This window comes from Colletes gigas, unplaced genomic scaffold (assembly GCF_013123115.1).
Source record: "Colletes gigas isolate AHSC1104 unplaced genomic scaffold, ASM1312311v1 Colletes_gigas_Sc00071, whole genome shotgun sequence".
Lineage (NCBI taxonomy): Eukaryota > Metazoa > Arthropoda > Insecta > Hymenoptera > Colletidae > Colletes > Colletes gigas.
Window position 1 is genome coordinate 244790 of NW_025106700.1, and position 20120 is coordinate 264909.

The following is a 20120-nucleotide window of genomic DNA, read 5'->3' on the forward strand; positions in this document are numbered from 1 at the left end:
TGCTGCTACAAGAACTTCGTTTACACTTTAAAACGATTGAGCTTGAGATTTGTAAATGCATTAAAAATCTTATTTTGTATACGTTAAAGATACTTATTTCGTGAAACTTGTATGCTCCTTCGTTCATTTAAATTATAATCCATTTCATTACGTTTACGTTTCAAAAACTCATCTAAAATACAAAACTAGTTTCTGGTTACATTTCCGAACGTTACGAGAAATGGAACTTTCTGTATTTCTAAAGAAATTCAATCGAAATACGTCTAATAATTTCTTTATTTTATCATTCCTGTTGTTTTTTTACGATAAATACATTGGCGAAATTATTTTCGCGCTCAAACGGCGTTCTTAAATAACGTCCGTCATCGTAACTATCGTCTGTTATCACGTCCAAACACACGCCTAACCTGCAACTTTTACACGTTTCTTCCGACGACGTTGCACGCGTTTGCACTAAAGTGGTTTGTTTATTATCGCGCATCCGGTCAGAATGAAGTTCAAAACGTACACGGGCATTACTTGGTCCATTTTAGAACTCGCGGGCCTCCTCGAGGACGAAGACTCTCACGTTTATTTCGAGAGATTGAAGAAGCATTTTGGTTTGCATCCGTTTCATTTGACGAACCTAAATGCCGCGCTGAACGAAATCCTAAGTTCGAATTTAAATTTGCACGACGCCGAGTACGTACCAACTTTATTTTAATTCCATTTCGAGTATCTTATTTTAAAAAAAAGTTAAACGGTGTTATTCGTTTCGTTTTCACAATTGTATTTGTTACAGATTAAAAGGATTTCTGTTGGCTTACAAAAATCCTAAACTACTAACCTCGTTGGGCGAAATATTTTACGATACTTGTTTCATTCACGTTGACATCGAAGCAGATTTTTATATATTCAGGCCCAAAGTAGGATGTTCGTTGAAAGGTAAAATGTTCTGTTATTAAGCAAGTTTCGAAACTTTACTGTATTATTTACGAGCAATAAGTTACAGGAATTGTCAATAAAAAAGGAATAGACCACATCGGAGTTCTCGTACACAAAGCATTCAACGTATCGATACCAAAAATGGATAACGATGAGAATTGGCCCGGCGATAATCTTGAAATTGGCCAGGAAGTACGGTTTAAAGTAACTTCTCTCGACTTTGATAGTAAATTGCCTTTTATTCGTGGTATTTTAAATCCAGAGTAAGTAATATTTTGATTATTTTTATCGAAACGCTGCCCAATGTCACTTACGATTCTTTTTCTACCGTTCTAGCGATTATTTACAAGGATGTAAATTAATGGAAAAGACATCTAAGAGGACCCATTTTAATAACCATCGAACCAACGATGAAAGTATAGCGAGTAACGAATTGGAAACTAATTCCAAACAACACAGATTTTTTGCCACCGATTCTGAAAATAGTTCAGACGAAGGTGTAGCGAAAGTGAAGAAAGAAACACCTCCAGTAAAGAAATCAAAGAAGAAATTTGATAAAGAGAAACCAACGGAGAGCATTGAAATAAAGGAAGAAGACGAGAAACATGGTAAAAAATTTAAAAGAGTTAAAGAATCTATGCCCGAACCGATTAAGATAGAAGAGACAGTGGAACAATATACGAACAGTAATACCGTAAATGGTGAATTGGAAAGTGATCAGGAATTAAAACCAGTTTTAAAGAAGCGTGCAAGAAAAAAATCTAGGGACCATGGTTCGCAAAGTAGCTTGGACGAACAATACAACGAAAAGTCTGCGAAGTCTCCAAAAAGTGTGTCAAAAAGTTTATGTAACGAAGAGTCTAAAACTAAAATTAACAGAATTAAATTGGAACATGAAAGTAGTAGTTCCGAGCTGGTTGTGGAAGAAAGTGAACCTAAAAGCAAAGTCAAGTCCAAGAAACACTTTGCGAAGAGAAAGCTCCTGGACGAAACCGATAATTCTGCAGATGATTTTACTGTAGAGAAATATATAACGAGCAAAAAGAAATTGAAGATCAGATCGTCAGATTGTGATAATGTCTCTGTTAAAGCGGAGGAATCGTACGGAGCAAACGAAGAAGTAGAAGAAATTTCGATTCAGAAGCATCCTAAAAGACATAAACATCCTATAAAGTTAGAGTTCCCTGAAAGTGATGTAGATGGCAGTAGTAACGCTGAGAAGACTTCGGGAAGAAGACGTTCGAGAACGTCGAGTATAGCGGATTCCGAATTTGCATTTCACGATATAAACATTAAGAAGGAAAATCCGAATAGTAGTTCGGAAAATACAGAAAATGAGGATCGCGTAAAAGTTTGCAAAGCATCGACGGAAAAGCCTGACTTAAATACGTCTACGAACAGTTCTAATCACGATACGATGGGGGACAACGATACTTCGATCAAAAAGAAACGAAAAAAACACTCGAAGAAGAATAGCCTTTTAGACAGCGATGTAATTAAAATAGAGCCTGGTTTCGAGGATATAGTTAAAGTGGAAATATTTGACGACGATGTTTATACTCCGAACAAAAGTTCGACGAAAAAGAAGCACAAATTCGATTTGAATAGCGTCACCAGCGATACGGAAACGGATTTGAAAAGTAACGCGAGGCATTCGAAAAAGAAGAAAACATCGAACGATGAAGTAATTTGTCAGGATGTGAAGGTGAAGAAGGAGAAATTTGTAACGAACGTTGCGTCTGAAATTGATGAAGACGACGTAATAGAGAAGAAGCAAAGCAAAAAATTAAATAAGTCCAGAAAATTCGAATCGGAATTTGACTTTAGTGACGTTCAGGTTAAAACTGAGTACTGCGCTGACAGCTAGGACATTTGATAAATGTATTTTATAATGACGTGATTCGTGGTTAATGTACTTTTTTTTAAAAAAAGAACTCGATCTCGTGCATGAATCTAAGGCGCAGCGTGTTTGCATCTCCACGCCTGTTGCAATCCGCTGACTCGCAGGTATTGGTCGACGAAGATCGGTGACAGCCAATCAGCGAACAGCAGCAAGATTGGGGTTAGAAGTACGCTGCGCCCTCTACTCGTGGAAGGACACTACAAAATGCAGTGCTACACGTATGATGCATGCGCGCACGCAAAGTTTTACGGATCATAATACGCATAAATGTCTCCATACACAAAATCTTCAAATTTTATTTTACTACGTTAGTAACGAACTTGTAAATATTGCATGTATATAAATTACCACTGAACTTCCACAATTAGTTAACATTTTATTTTCCTTTCGTGTACGTTGAAATCAGTGTTATATAATTTCCATTTGTTATGCAACGGTGAATTATACGTATAAATAACAGATCAACGTTGCAATAAAATATTACTATTAAATACATTTATTGTTTCTATGCGTAGTATATAATCGACGAATAAAAGTACAAATATGACTTATAAAGATAGCGGTAATAAAAATTTTTACAAGCTATTGTGATTGTAATTGTAGCATAGCTTCCTCTTTTGTAATACATAGTAGTTTAAATAAAAAAATTTTACCTTTAGTACGTTACTTATAATCCCAGAAATATTTGTTAACTAAACAGGAACACGTATGCAGGTAATGATGAATCTTGGAAAATATAAAACCAAGTTTGTTGATACATACAATATTAATATTTTTTTATTTAAAACATGTTGTAAACATGTATATACATTAACTTGAGAGTAGTGATGCTCCCTGTGTATAAATTAAAGAAAGTGTCATCCATCGGTGGTACATGATTTGCACAGCCATCTACGGCAAAACGCTCAAGTTTGTCGTGGAATAGTTCGTTATTTCCAACGATAGATGGCGCTCATTTTCGACCTCGAACCCTCTGGTGCTAAAACGCCCAAGTTTGTCGTGGAATAGTTCGTTACCATCAACGCTAGGTGGCGCTTATTTCTCGACCTTGTGGCGACAGGTGCGTTTTCTGTCGCGAGGTTGAGCTCTACTTTACCGATTAAAGGGTTGAAGTTAGGGACAAGTTAATGTTAATGTTTTTTGTTTTTGATCGCTAGGAGACGGCTAGTAGTTTGTTTAAACAGTTATAAGAATAAACTCAGAGTTCTCCAGATATTCAAAAGAGTCATAAATATGTTGTAATTTATTACGGCTACAAGGTCGGTAAATAAGCGCCATCTAGCGTTGGAAGCGACGAACTATTCGGCGACAAACTTGGGCGTTCTAGCACCAGGGGGCCTGAGGTCGGTAAATAAGTGCCATCTACCGTTGAAAGCAACGAACTATTCCACGAGAAACTTGAGCGTTTTGTCGTAGATGGCTGTGCAAATCATGTACCACCGATGGATCACACTTTCTTTAACATATGCACAGGGTGCATCACCCTCCATTAATAAAGATCTTCCGTGACCAACGATCGTTGGTCGAAGAAGAAAGAAAGGAAAGTGCAGCCAATGAACGATGCACAACCAACGAAGAGAGTTGAAAGAATTTTCAAAAGAATTTTTTTTCTCGAAACTGGATAGGATTTCGTGGTTATGTCTGATCATTAAAAATGATTGCAATTGACCCCTGCAATCGAAAATAATTTTTCCAGAACGATTTGAAACTTTTCAATTTCGCCGAAAAAGTCCTCATTTCTGAATTTTTTTTCTCGTAAATGCGCTGGAATATGAGGGTATATGTATTGACCAAAAATAATTGCAACTGACCCCTATAATTGAAAATATTTTTTCCAAAATGATTTAAAATTTATTTTCCCGTCGAAAAATTTCACACTTCTCGAATTTTTTTTCTCGAAAATGCGTAGGATTTCGTGGTTATGTATATTGACCAAAAATGATTGCAATTGACCCCTGCAAACAAAAATAATTTTTCCATAGTGATTTGAATATTTTCAATTTCGCCGAAAAAGGGGAATACCCCCTGTCGATTTTCCTTAAAAATTCGTTTTCCATTTTCAACAAACTCAACAATGATTAACGTGGGAGTACAATTTACGAATAAAAAATAAAATATTATAAAATTGCTACGAGTTCTTCGTCGACTGTTTAGTATCGACATCATTACCGAATGTACTTGTTTTTGTCTAAAATACAATCCTTTGACATTGACCGAAGAATAGTCTGTATAAATGTGCCGGTCATTCGAGCATTCCGATTTAACGATTATTTTCTAACAATATGATAATTTCTATCTAAGAAGACGATTGATAAGATTAGAGGTACAGCGATCCTCTTATAAAGCACCGACGTTTAGGCGCGGTGTCTTTCGAAAGGTGATCGTCGTCGCGCGCGTGGTGTTTTTTCAAAGGTCTACCAAATTTCGTGGATTCGAAAGAAAGAAAACTAATAACTTGAAAAACGCAACGGAAATAGATCGTTACAAACTGTTGGGCGGTTGCGCGGTTCGAAAGAATGTCAGGTTTGCGGTTGCTGCCGTTGCTATTGCTCGTTGCAATAAGCGTACAGGCGGACAACAGCAAGTACAGATTACCAAAAGACACCGAACCTACGCGATACGAGATCACGCTCGAGCCAGATTTGGTAAATTTTAAATTCAATGGCATTGCCGTGATCACTTTCGATGTCCTAAACGATGTCGATGCTGTAACATTGAACCAAAAAAATCTCACGCTGGCAAAGGCAGATGTTACTTTGCCAAAATACACAGTGCGTAGTTTGGAAAAAGACGACGACTTCGAGCTACTGATCATCAGATTCAACGAGACACTAAAAAAGGGCACCTACACTCTTACCATAGAGTACAGTGGCGAATTGAACGATAAGAAGCGTGGATTCTACAGAAGCAGATATTTGGACAAGGATAACAAAATAAAGTAAGAGTTTTATTTGATTGTAAATTCGTGATTTCGTTTGGGGAAGAAGCATTAACGTTCGGCTGAAAGTTAGAGTCAAGAAGGGGGATTGACACTTTAATGGCCGCTAGGATCGTTGTCCCGTCGCCACTGATATTGTAGACCAAATTGAGTAATTTTGATTAACATAAAAAAAAACGTAATAAGTTGAATGTATGATGAAATGGTGGCTGATACAGTAGATCACGTATACGTGACAGCGGCCGTCAAAGTGTTGAAATGTTGCGTAGGAATCGTCATTCGTGTATTGGCCCATCGAGACTAGTGAATCCTATGGTATAACCGAATAAGGGGGTCAAATGTGACCCCAGACCGAATTGAACGAACGATGGGTCATTCGATAGCTCATCCAAAAGAAACCATGTGTGCCAATTTTCAACTCGAAATCTCGACCGTGGGGGGTAGTAATGGGGTGAAAACGAAAATCGTGTTTTTCTACAATTTCTCTCGACCTATCGGGTAAAAAAATGTAAAAAAATTCAGAGACATTTCGGGTACCGGGGCGCATATTTCGGGAGACTTTCAGATTTTTTGATCGAAGAACCAGGTAGTAAAAAATAAAAAACCGCAAAAAATGAAGAAAAATGTCGATTACGTATTGAAGGAGGTCCGGAACTGCTTTTATACTTTTACAGTAAACAGGTATTGCTATTGCCGTTATTCTCAATTTTTTTCAGATTTTTCATTTTGGTGAGTCGCGGTGAAAAAAAATAAAAACCGATTTTTTCCTCATTTTCTGCGTATTAGAGTTACTTATGCGTTGAATTTTTATGCATTCTTCGATATACGAGTGTTTTGTAGATTGTTTAATGTTTCTACAGTAAGCAGAATTACGTAACAATTGAAACAAATAAAATAAACTCAACCATTGGGCGCATATATTATAAAAAATCAGCGATTTTTTAATGGCGTTGATAGCGCATCGTTAGAGTGTCCGACTGTGAAACCGCTGGTAGTTTTTTTACCGTAGGTTCGAGACTCTCTTCTGGAATTACTATTTTTTTTTCTTCATAATTTTTTTTTTTCAAATTCAAACTATACAGTAATGTTTTATATTTACTTATAAATGTTCCAATAGCATTTTACAAATATTTTAAAGTGAAATATGTACAAATAAAACTTTGAAGCGTCTTTTGCGTCTTTATTTTTTCTGTTAACCATGATTATTGTTTAACATTTCACATTAATTTCATTGTAGGAGATGTTAAACAATAATCGTGGTTAACAAAAAAAAAATAAAGACACAAAAAACGTTCCAAAATTATATTTACACATATTTCAGGTTATGTTTCAAATTATATTTATACATATTTAACATTTCACATTAATTTCAGTGTAGGAGATGTTAAACAATAATCGTGGTTGACAAAATACAAATAAAGACACAAAACACGCTCCAAAATTATATTTACACATATTTCAGGTTATGTTTCAAATTATATTTATATATATTTAACATTTCACATTAATTTCAGTGTAGGAGATGTTAAACAATAATCGTGCTTGACAAAATACAAATAAAGACACAAAACACGCTCCAAAATTATATTTACACATATTTCAGGTTATGTTTCAAATTATATTTACACATATTTAAGATTTCACATTAATTTCAGTGTAGGAGATGTTAAACAATAATCGTGGTTGACAAAATACAAATAAAGACACAAAACACGCTCCAAAATTATATTTACACATATTTCAGGTTATGTTTCAAATTATATTTATACATATTTAAGATTTCACATTAATTTCAGTGTAGGAGATGTTAAACAATAATCGTGGTTGACAAAATACAAATAAAGACACAAAACACGCTCCAAAATTATATTTACACATATTTCAGGTTATGTTTCAAATTATATTTACACATATTTAACATTTTCACATTAATTTCAGTGTAGGAGATGTTAAACAATAATCGTGGTTGACAAAAAAAAAATTAAGACACAAAAGACGCTCCAAAATTATATTTACACATATTTCAGGTTATGTTTCAAATTATATTTATACATATTTAACATTTCACATTAATTTCAGTGTAGGAGATGTTAAACAATAATCGTGGTTGACAAAACAAAAAATAAAGACACAAAAAACGTTCCAAAATTATATTTACACATATTTCAGGTTATGTTTCAAATTATATTTACACATATTTAACATTTTCACATTAATTTCAGTGTAGGAGATGTTAAACAATAATCGTGGTTGACAAAAAAAAAAATAAAGACACAAAACACGATCCAAAATTATATTTACACATATTTCAGGTTAAAATATTTGTAAATTACTTTTGGAACATTTATAAATAAATATAAAACATTGTTAAATAGTTAGAATTTGATACTGGGGGGATGAGGAAGAGAGGAGATGTAGGGTATGTGGTTGGGAGGAGGAGACATGGGAGCACGTTTTGGTGAGATGTACGGGGGATGAGGCAGAGGGGAAGGGGATCGGGGAAAGGATAAGGGAGATTTTGGACGAGGGAGGGGGAGGGGAGGGGTGGATAAAGAGGCTGGAGGTCAGGAGGAAAGAGAAAGAGGTGGAGAGGGGGAAGGGGGGGATGAGGGGAGGAGTGAATGAAGGAATGGAATGCAAGGGCGGAAATGGAAGTCGACGGCGGGGAGGGCGAGCGGGGGTGGAGGAGTGGGAGAGAAGGGAGGAGGGAGAGAGGGAGAGAGCGAGTAGCGTAAGGTTAGGCTAAGAGCGTGCGGCGAAGGGAGATGAGAGAGAGAGAGAGAGAGAGCGAGTAGCGTAGGATTAGGATAAGAGCGTGCGGCGAAAGGAAATGAGAGAGAGGGGAAAAGCGGCGGGGGGAGGATGTAAGGGCAGTGAGGAGTAGAGTAAGAGTAGAATAAGTAGGATAAGTAGGATAAGTTAGGTTAAGGGAGAGATGGAAATGTAAGGTGGGGAGGAAGTGTAACCCTAAGGGGAAGCAGGAAATAAATCTATCTATCTATCTAGTTAGAATTTGAAAAAAATAAATAATGAAGAAAAAAAATAATAGGTCCAGAAGAGAGACTCGAACCTATGATAAAAAGACTACCAGCAGTTCCACAGTCGGACACTATAACGCTGCGCCATTAACGCTACTAAAAAACACGCTGATTTTTTATTATATATGCGCCCAATGGTTGACTTTATTTTATTTGTTTCAATTGTTACGTAATTCTGCTTACTGTAGAAACATTAAACAGTCTACAGAACACTCATATATCGAAGAATGCATAATAATTGAACGCATAAGTAACTCTAATACGCAGAAAATGAGGAAAAAATCGGTTTTTATTTTTTTTCACTGCGACGCACCAAAATGAAAAATCTGAAAAAAATTGAGAATAACGGTAATAGCAATGCCTGTTTACTATAAAAGTATAAAAGCAGTTCCGGACCTCCTTCAATACGTAATCGACATTTTTCTTCATTTTTTGCGGTTTTTTATTTTTTACTACCTGGTTCTTCGATGAAAAAATCTGAAAGTCTCCCGAAATATGCGCCCCATAACCCGAAATGTCTCTGAATTTTTTTACATTTTTTTACTCGATAGGTCGAGAGAAATTGTAGAAAAACACGATTTTCGTTTTCACCCCATTACTACCCCCCACGGTCGAGATTTCAAGTTGAAAATTGGCACACAGGGTTTCTTTTGGATAAGCTATCGAATGACCCATCGTTCGTTCAATTCGGTCTGGGGTCACATTTGACCCCCTTATTCGGCTACACCCTTTCGTTTAACGTTTCACAAATTAGCCTTGGAGTGAAAAGTCCAATCGAACTGTTAACGAAAGATCGTTTTCGCGTTGCAGGTACATCGCGACGACTCACTTCGAGCCAACAGGAGCACGACTGGCGTTCCCATGCTGGGACGAGCCAGAGTACAAAGCAATCTTTAAAATTATCTTGAAACATGACTCTAAATACAAAGCTGTCATCTCCAATATGGACCTTGAAAAAGCCCCTGTGGAAGACCCAAAGACCAATGTGACTACTACCACGTTTAAAGACAGCAAACTCATCTCCAGCTACCTCGTAGCGTTTGTGGTCTCCGACTACGACAAAAAGGAGAATGAGAAGAAAACGTTCAGAGTTTACACGAAACCTCATGCGCTGGAGCAAACGACGTACGCGTTGGAGTTTGGCCAGAAAGTGATCTCGAAATTGGACGAGTATACGGGCATTCAATATTTGGATACAATGCCGAAAATGGACCAGATTTCCATCAAGGATTTCTCAGCAGGTGCTATGGAGAACTGGGGCCTCGTTACTTACAGGTAAACAATAATAATAATAATAATAATAATAATAGAGGTGAATTGCAGAGTATAGAAAATCAATTATCCTGTTTGTAAAAATTTTCCGTTGAAAAAAAGAATGATCGATATTAACACTAGAACTACTGAATCAGTCAAAATGACACCTTCGTAATTTCTAATAAAACTTGTAAAAAAATTGCTTAACGAATTTTTGAAAATTTTAATTTTTAATTTCTAATTTAGTAATTTTATTTTATTTTAAAATTCGTAATTTTCTATGAGAGAATATTTCGATTTCTTTGTTGCAAATAAACACAGAGTTTTCGATAAATATCCGCGGAAATTTGTTTGAATGGCAGTGAAATTTGATTTTTCGTTTTTAAAGGGAGACCGCCCTTCTTTACGAACAAAACGTGACCACGACTCGTTCGAAACAGAGCATAGCAACGGTCATAGCGCACGAGTTTGCGCACCAGTGGTTCGGGAACCTGGTCAGTCCAAAATGGTGGGAGTACATATGGCTGAACGAAGGTTTCGCCAATTACTTTCAATATTTCATCACGAATCAAGTGAGTAAAAACGACTTTGGTTTCGATTTATCTTGCACAATTAAGATTAACGGAAAATCGATCGAACTTACCGGACTGATCGGTTTATCGGAATTATCTTTAATTGGAGTGGCGAACAGAAGAAGTGTATGATAGCTTCGATCGAATGGACGAAAGGTTATTTTTACGATTGAAACCTGATCATGATTATTATCGAAGCATAGAAAAACATTTTAATTTGATACTGATTCGATTTTTTATAAAACAAAATTGAAAAGTTTTTGATATCATTGAAGTTTAATTGTGATTATTATTGAAGCATGGAAAAATATTTTAATTTGAAATTTATATTGATACGATTTCTTATTAAACAAAATTGAAATGTTTTTGATATCATTGAAGACTAATCATGATTATTATCGAAGCACAGAAAAACATTTTAGTTTGATACTGATTCGATTTTTTATAAAACAAAATTGAAAAGTTTTTGATATCATTGAAGTTTAATTGTGATTATTATTGAAGCATGGAAAAATATTTTAATTTGAAATTTATATTGATACGATTTCTTATTAAACAAAATTGAAATGTTTTTGATATCATTGAAGACTAATCATGATTATTATCGAAGCACAGAAAAACATTTTAATTTGATACTGATTCGATTTTTTATAAAACAAAATTGAAAAGTTTTTGATATCATTGAAGTTTAATTGTGATTATTATTGAAGCATAGAAAAATATTTTAATTTGAAATTTATATTGATACGATTTTTTATTAAACAAAATTGAAATGTTTTTGATATCATTGAAGACTAATCATGATTATTATCGAAGCACAGAAAAACATTTTAATTTGATACTGATTCGATTTTTTATAAAACAAAATTGAAAAGTTTTTGATATCATTGAAGTTTAATTGTGATTATTATTGAAGCATGGAAAAATATTTTAATTTGAAATTTATATTGATACGATTTCTTATTAAACAAAATTGAAATGTTTTTGATATCATTGAAGACTAATCATGATTATTATCGAAGCACAGAAAAACATTTTAATTTGATACTGATTCGATTTTTTATAAAACAAAATTGAAAAGTTTTTGATATCAATGAAGTTTAATTGTGATTATTATTGAAGCATGGAAAAATATTTTAATTTGAAATTTATATTGATACGATTTCTTATTAAACAAAATTGAAATGTTTTTGATATCATTGAAGACTAATCATGATTATTATCGAAGCACAGAAAAACATTTTAGTTTGATACTGATTCGATTTTTTATAAAACAAAATTGAAAAGTTTTTGATATCATTGAAGTTTAATTGTGATTATTATTGAAGCATAGAAAAATATTTTAATTTGAAATTTATATTGATACGATTTTTTATTAAACAAAATTGAAATGTTTTTGATATCATTGAAGACTAATCATGATTATTATCGAAGCACAGAAAAACATTTTAGTTTGATACTGATTCGATTTTTTATAAAACAAAATTGAAAAGTTTTTGATATCATTGAAGTTTAATTGTGATTATTATTGAAGCATAGAAAAACATTTTAATTTGAAATTAAATTTATACAGGGTGTTCGGCCACACCTGGGAAAATTTTTAATGGGAGGTTCTACAGGTCAAAATAATACGAAAATCAAGAATATCAATTTGTTGATGGAGGCTTTGTTAAAAAGTTATTAACGTTTAATGTTCCGCCCGTAATGAATTTTTTTCTCGAAAATGCGCAGGATTTCGGGGGTACATCTATTCATAAAAAATAATTGTAATTGACCCCCGCCAACGAAAATAATTTTTCCAGGACTATTTGACATTTTTTAATTTCGTCGAAAAATTTCAAACATTCTCGAATTTTTTTCTCGAAAGTGGGTAAGATTTTGGGGGAATGTCTATTCACCAAAAATGATTGTACTTGACCCCTGCAAACGAAAATAATTTTTCCAGCACGATTTGAAATTTCTTTTTTTCGTTGAAAAATTTAGGCACCTAATTAGATTTTCAGTAAGGAATTTTTTTCTCAAAAATGCGTAGGATTTCGGGGGAATGTCTATTCACCAAAAATTATTGTAATTGACCCCTGCAGCCAAAAATAATTTTTTTAGAACGATTTGAAAAATTTTTTTTTCCCCGAAAAAGGGGACTACCCGCTGTCGACTTTTCTTAAAAATACGTTTTTGATTTTTAGTTATTTTGTTTGACGCCCTACAAAAAAGTTGTCTAATACTTTTTTGGAGGTACTTATGAGCTCTACTTCAGAAAAAAGTTTCATCGAAATATACTCACTATTGTAAGAGTTATGGCTGTTTGAAAATTGGACCATTTTTATGTGGTTTTTTTCATTTTTCAGGGTTAAGAATCAACTTTTTCAATATTGCTAGAATTTCTACATATTCTTCGCTAAAATAGGCGTTATTTGCATTTTGAAACATTAAAATCGCTTAATCTGTTCAGAAGTTATGATGTTTTAAACATTCGATTTGAATTTTTTAAATTTAATTGTTAATAACTTTTTAACGAAGCCTCAATCAACAAATTGTTATTCCTGATTTTCGTCTTATTTTGGCCTCTAGAATCCCTCATTAAAATTTTTCCCAGGATTGGCAGAACACCCTGTATATTGATTTGATTTTTTATTAAACAATAATGAAAATTGATGTCATTGAAGTCTAATCATGATTATTATTAAACCCCAGAAAAACATTTTAATTTGAAATTTATAGATTCGATTTTTCATTAAACAACAACGAAAAGTCTATTTTCGAACAAATATTTATAAATTTAGTAGATGCAACTAAAGTAGCTAATATTATTATATTTAAAATTACAAAAACGTTTGTTCGTCAAACGACCCAAAATGGTCGTCGAGTTTTCTCCATTACAGTTTCGAATTGTTTTCACACTAGCATTGTCCTGATTCTTCCACTTGTAATTCTATCATAGATTAAACAAGAATGTGTTAGAGTCAAGCATAGATATGTATGTAGATTCCTTCTTTTATAATAGAGAATCGTTACAAAACGCTAATTGTCTTTCAGTTAGAAGCATCATGGCGTCTGATGTCATTGAAGTCTAATCATGATTATTATTAAACCCCAGAAAAACATTTTAATTTGAAATTTATAGATTCGATTTTTCATTAAACAACAACGAAAAGTCTATTTTCGAACAAATATTTATAAATTTAGTAGATGCAACTAAAGTAGCTAATATTATTATATTTAAAATTACAAAAACGTTTGTTCGTCAAACGACCCAAAATGGTCGTCGTATTTTCTCCATTACAGTTTCGAATTGTTTTCACACTAGCATTGTCCTGATTCTTCCACTTGTAATTCTATCAGAGATTAAACAAGAATGTGTTAGAGTCAAGCATAGATATGTATGTAAGTTTCTTCTTTTATCATAGAGAATCGTTACAAAACGCTAATTGTCTTTCAGTTAGAAGCATCATGGCGTCTGATGTCATTGAAGTCTAATGATGATTATTATTAAACCCCAGAAAAACATTTTAATTTGAAATTTATAGATTCGATTTTTCATTAAACAACAACGAAAAGTCTATTTTCGAACAAATATTTATAAATTTAGTAGATGCAACTAAAGTAGCTAATATTATTATATTTAAAATTACAAAAACGTTTGTTCGTCAAACGACCCAAAATGGTCGTCGTATTTTCTCCATTACAGTTTCGAATTGTTTTCACACTAGCATTGTCCTGATTCTTCCACTTGTAATTCTATCAGAGATTAAACAAGAATGTGTTAGAGTCAAGCATAGATATGTATGTAAGTTTCTTCTTTTATCATAGAGAATCGTTACAAAACGCTAATTGTCTTTCAGTTAGAAGCATCATGGCGTCTGATGTCATTGAAGTCTAATGATGATTATTATTAAACCCCAGAAAAACATTTTAATTTGAAATTTATAGATTCGATTTTTCATTAAACAACAACGAAAAGTCTATTTTCGAACAAATATTTATAAATTTAGTAGATGCAACTAAAGTAGCTAATATTATTATATTTAAAATTACAAAAACGTTTGTTCGTCAAACGACCCAAAATGGTCGTCGAGTTTTCTCCATTACAGTTTCGAATTGTTTTCACACTAGCATTGTCCTGATTCTTCCACTTGTAATTCTATCAGAGATTAAACAAGAATGTGTTAGAGTCAAGCATAGATATGTATGTAAGTTCCTTCTTTTATCATAGAGAATCGTTACAAAACGCTAATTGTCTTTCAGTTGGAAGAATCATGGCGTCTGATGGAAGTGTACGCAGTGGAAGCTCTGCAAGGAACAGCATTCGCTTCAGACGCGAGGGAAAATACTCGTCCCATGAACAAGGCGGTGGTCAGCCCTAGTGAAATATCGAATCTGTTCGACAGTATCGCGTATCAAAAAGGTGAGGTGACAAACAGAGTATTATCGTGTATTTAGAAATGTTATTTTTCATTTGGACCGATCGATGCCCGATAACACCGATACACCGGATAAGTTACTATCGTACCAATTATTTATTACCTAATACCAATGTCAGAATACGTTTTAAATGCACGTAGTCACGTAGCCGCGTGAAAAAGCTGTAATCCTATCGATCATTCTGTTATTCCGTGGCTATTAATATTATCAGCACGTAGATAACATCTAAGACTTTTGATGTCGAAAAATTCGAGATTTTATCGATCGACGCGAGTAATAAGAGATTGCAATACCGGCGATTACGAGTCGAAATGCACGCCGATTAATTTTAAACGACGAAATTGATTTTCCAACAAATGTAACATGACTAATTTCCGTAGCTGGATCGGTCATTCGAATGATGTCGAGCATTCTGACGGAAAAGGTCTTCCAAGAAAGGCTACAAAACTATCTGAAGGACTAGTAAGTCTAACAAAAGATTTAAACGATTTTATTTGGTAAAAGATTCGGGACAAAACTGGCACGATTAGTTTTCGTTGTGTTTTCCACCAAATGAGATCATTCGCGAAACGTATTTTATAATCAGTACTTTATTATATTAAGTAAACACATTGTATAATAGTTATTTTCGCGTGACGGTTACGTCTCCCACGTGCACCCTGGAAGCACAGACACGCGAGAGCGCCAGGAGGCGCCAGATGGCGCCGTTGTCGGCAATCGCGGACCTATTTAATTTGGGCCCGGAGTTCGCCCGTTATTGACTTTCTATTTTTCTTAACGAACAAAATATACCTATGCGATTCTATCGGAGAAAAACCATTACTGCATCTATACTTTGATCGATCAAACTCTGATCACAATTTCTGATGCTTCTGTATAATTATCGAGGTTTCACGGTACTAACAACGATGGTTTACAGTTCGTTGAAAGTCGCCGAGTCGAAGAACCTGATCGATCACCTTCAAGCCGATGGGAAGGAGACGTGGGGGGGTCAAAAGTTCGAGACGATTATGGACGAATGGATAAACAAACCAGGATACCCGGTGGTCACCGTGAACAGGACCGATAACGGAGTTGAGCTGAGTCAAGAACGATTCATGCTGTACGGGTCCAGCAACGATATAAAATGGTGGATACCCATTACGTACGTTCTGCACCCCGACGTCAATTTCAACAACACCACGCCAACGTTATGGTTGAGCAAAACAGAGAATTTGACCATTTCCAACGTTACACGCGACAACTGGATTATCATCAACACTCAACAAACAGGTGACCAGCCTTGAATACGGGTAACCCCCCCTATAACACGGTAGATAGGTTAGAAAATGTCGTGTTCAGTGAAACCGTGTTATATGAGACCCAAAGCCAGTATAAAAAGGGGGGTAACGTTCCGAAAACTTATTAAAAACAAATAGTTGTTTTTAATTCTATACAAGCATATTATTTTAATTAAACGCAACCTTAATTTGATAAATTATAATTTGTTTGTGCAGGGTGTTAAAAAAATTTTAATGGGAGACTCTAGAGGTCAAAATAAGACGAAAATCAAGAATATCAATTTCTTGATCGAGGCTTCGTTAAAAAGTTATTAACGTTTATAGTTGCGTCTGTGAGACGGGAACCGTGCGCGCTGCACACTTTAACTTTAAACGTTAATAACTTTTTAATGAAGCCTTAATCAACAAATTGGTATTCTTGATTTTCGTCTTATTTTGGCCTCTAGTACCTCCTGTTAAAATTTTTCCCAGGGTTGGCCGAGCACCCTGTATAAATTAAACATAATTTAATTAAACGTAGAGATTACATTGTTTAATAAAAAATCAAATCAATATACAGGGTGTTCGGCCAATCCTGGGAAAAATTTTAATGAGGGATTCTACAGGCCAAAATAAGACGAAAATCAGGAATAACAATTTCGTGACCGAGGCTTCGTTGAAAAATTATTAAAAAATTAAATTAAAAAATTTCAAATCGTTCTGGAGAAATTATTTTTGGTGCAGAGGTCGATTACAATCATTTTTGGCCATTACACATACCCCCGAAATTCTACGCACCTTCGAGAAAAAAATTCCTGACCGAAAATGTCATAACTTTTGAACGGATTGGGGGATTTTAATGTTTCGAACGTGTAGAAATTCTAAAAATATTGAAAGAATTGTTCCTTGATCGCGCAAAATGCGAAAAACCCCCTAAAAATGGTCCAATTTTTAAATAACCATAGCTCCTACAATAGTGTATATATTTTAATGTAACTTTTTTCTGAGATAGAGCTCATGGGTACCTACAAAAATGTATCAGACAACTTTTCTGTAGAGCGTCAAACAAAATTACTAAAAATCAAAAACGAATTTTTAAATTCAAAAATTTCAAATCACTCTGGAAAAATTATTTTCGGCTGCAGGGGTCAATTACAATCACTTTTTATGAATACACATACCTCTGAAATCCTATCCACTATCGAGAAAAAAATTCGAGTAGGTACTGTTACTTACTTATACTTTTATACATATTTTTATAAAATATGATAAAAAATTTTGTTCGTTAAACACGTCCAAATAAATTCTCAGTTATTTAACGAACATTGAATGTTTCTCTAGGTTACTATCGCGTCAACTATGATGTGCACACCTGGGAACTGCTGCAAAAGTTCCTGTTGACGAAGAACTACGGCAACATACACGCGGTGAACCGCGCTCAACTGATCGACGACGCTCTAGCAATGGCGCGAACGAGTCGCTTGAATTACACGGTCGCATTGTCGCTCAGCCTCTACCTGCACCAAGAAACTGATTACATTCCGTGGATCACAGCCAACAGACATTTGAACTTCTTCCAGAATATGCTGTACACTTCTAAGCACTATACCATGTACAAGGTATAACAGAGTTACAACAGAGATTATGATTTCCCTCTCGTTTATACCGAAAAGACATGATTCATTTAATTCGAATACTGTAAACTACGCGTAGGTTTAAGCAAAGAATGTTCATTTCCATTTACCGGGGCCATTACAATTGCTCGTTGCTCGTTTCAGTCCTACGTCCGATACTTACTAGAGGCTGTGGTGAAAGATGTCAAGTATGAGCCACAAAAAGATGACAAGCATACCACTAAAATTCACAGAGCAATCGTTATGAAGTTGGCCTGCATAGCTGAAGAAAAGGAATGCTTGAAATACGCCGAAAAGGAATTCGAAGCATGGCTCAAGGAACCTGAAAAATATCAGTAAATAACAACATATACACAGTAAAAATTTCAACGGGAGATTCTGGAGGGCAAAATAAGACGAAAATGAAGAATACCAATTTGTCGATCGAGGCATCGTTAAAAAGTTATTAACCTTTAAAGTTCCGCCTGTGGAACGGCAATCTGCGCACAGCTGCGTGCGCGTGATAGTGTTTCTCGCTCACAAGACTCGCAACTTTAAACGTTAATAACTTTTTAACGAAGCCTCGATCAACAAATTGGTATTCTTCATTTTCGTCTTATTTTGGCCTCTAGAATCTCACCTTAAAATTTTTGATAGGGTTAGCCAAAACACTGAGTATATGTATATGTTTAATATAAAATTTCTCTTTCTTCGATGCCCAATAAAATATCTTTCTTGCCTAGAATTGAACGATTGTCGATCTTTCCGCAGATTGGATGCCGATTTGAAGAGCAATATACTCTGTTACGGATTAAGATCCGCCGATGAAACGAAATGGCAAACGACTAAGGACCTACTGTCGAAAACTACAGCTGACGAGGATGAATTGAACACTGTGCTCGCGGTTATGGGTTGCTCAAAATCCCCGCCGATTCTCAAGAAATTATTAGAGCAATCCCTTCAGAACAACTCGTCGATCGACTTCGACGTCGCTGTACAGTCTGTGCTGGCCAATAATCCACTGGAAGGATTCGACCTCGTTCTAAACACGATTTCTAACAATCACGAAGCCATCAAACAGCTGTAATTAACTATGACAACGAATCATATCGTGTTTAGAAAGATCGTAAATCGGTTGTTAAAAGTCTGCTCGTTTGTTTTTAGAAAAAATTCCGAGGACAAGATTAAATCGTGCATCGATAACCTTGGAAACATAGTCGTCACCCCGGACCAATTCCTACAGGTAGGACAATCTTTTTCACATACATTTTTAAATCAGTCTCGAGCAAAGATATAAATCTGAATCGATTGTAAAGTTGCTCCAAAATTTTAGTTTCTTAATCCATGAAGGGAACCGAGAAACTCGTATGAAACTACTTTTATCTGTTTCAGCTGAGCATGTTGAGCACCAAGGTAGGCGCCAAGGCAGATACCGTGCAGAGTACGGTGCAAAAGTCAACGAGAAACATTAATTGGGTCGGTATGCATGGAGATGTTGTTGAGAATTGGTTGCGCAAGAACGAACAGCTGTTTAATTCAGCAGGAAGCACCATTATACTCACTTCGTTCCTCCTCGTCCTTTCGTTCCTCTTTACGCGATTCTATTAAGAGATTCGTCATGAAAACCGCCAACTTGCTAATGTTATTGTAAATAATTAAAATGCATTCGGTAACTATGTAGAAATCGCGTAAACGTGTGTGTGTGTGTGTGTTCTTCTACGAGTCAAAAGATACGAAAATAAATCAATGATCGAATCAACGAGCCCAGTTATTATTCCAATATTTAATAATTAAATCCGTCTGCAATCCTCAGAGTGAACGCCAGGTTTTCGATAAATACCCTTGAACCAAATTTTACATAGGATGGATTCATAGCGCATCAGAAAAAAACATTCTGTGCCAAATTTTAACCCTCTATCTTGTTCGGAAGGGTAGTTATTGGAAAAATCCGGATTAGCGAATTAGTGCCTATTTCCCCTATTTAAATGAGTACGAAAATTATGAAAAAAAATCTGGTGCATTGTGGTTATCGAGATACGTGTTTGAGAATTTTTCCCGATTTTTCGATTCCAAATCCTAGGTGTGAAAAATTAAAAACGCAGAAAAGTACCGATTTTGTATCAAAGCTTTCCAGACACTAGATTTATATAATTATTGTAAATGCGTATTGTCGTTGGTTATGTCCCTGAATTTTTTC

General features: G+C 34.8%; 2 protein-coding genes across 2 annotated transcripts in view; both read left to right on the top strand.

The window, feature by feature from the left end:
* Nucleotides 1-428: 428 nt before the first annotated feature.
* On the top strand, nt 429-3095 carry LOC122403730 (DNA-directed RNA polymerase I subunit RPA43-like). The gene is made up of 4 exons (XM_043407445.1): nt 429-681; nt 782-924; nt 992-1187; nt 1261-3095. The coding sequence occupies exons 1-4, from the start codon at nt 491-493 to the stop codon at nt 2789-2791; spliced, it is 2061 nt and encodes a 686-aa protein (XP_043263380.1). The 5' UTR covers nt 429-490; the 3' UTR covers nt 2792-3095.
* Nucleotides 3096-5341: 2246 nt separating this feature from the next.
* LOC122403732 overlaps nt 5342-20120 on the top strand; it is a 30205-nt gene continuing 15426 nt past the window's right edge. The window contains exons 1-11 of the mRNA XM_043407447.1: nt 5342-5765; nt 9614-10078; nt 10446-10629; nt 14875-15034; nt 15432-15513; nt 15971-16323; nt 17652-17929; nt 18089-18279; nt 18695-19006; nt 19088-19166; nt 19316-19525. Coding sequence (XP_043263382.1) covers nt 5344-5765; nt 9614-10078; nt 10446-10629; nt 14875-15034; nt 15432-15513; nt 15971-16323; nt 17652-17929; nt 18089-18279; nt 18695-19006; nt 19088-19166; nt 19316-19525 — 2736 coding nt within the window. The 5' untranslated portion in view covers nt 5342-5343. The remainder of the gene's footprint in view (nt 5766-9613; nt 10079-10445; nt 10630-14874; nt 15035-15431; nt 15514-15970; nt 16324-17651; nt 17930-18088; nt 18280-18694; nt 19007-19087; nt 19167-19315; nt 19526-20120) is intronic.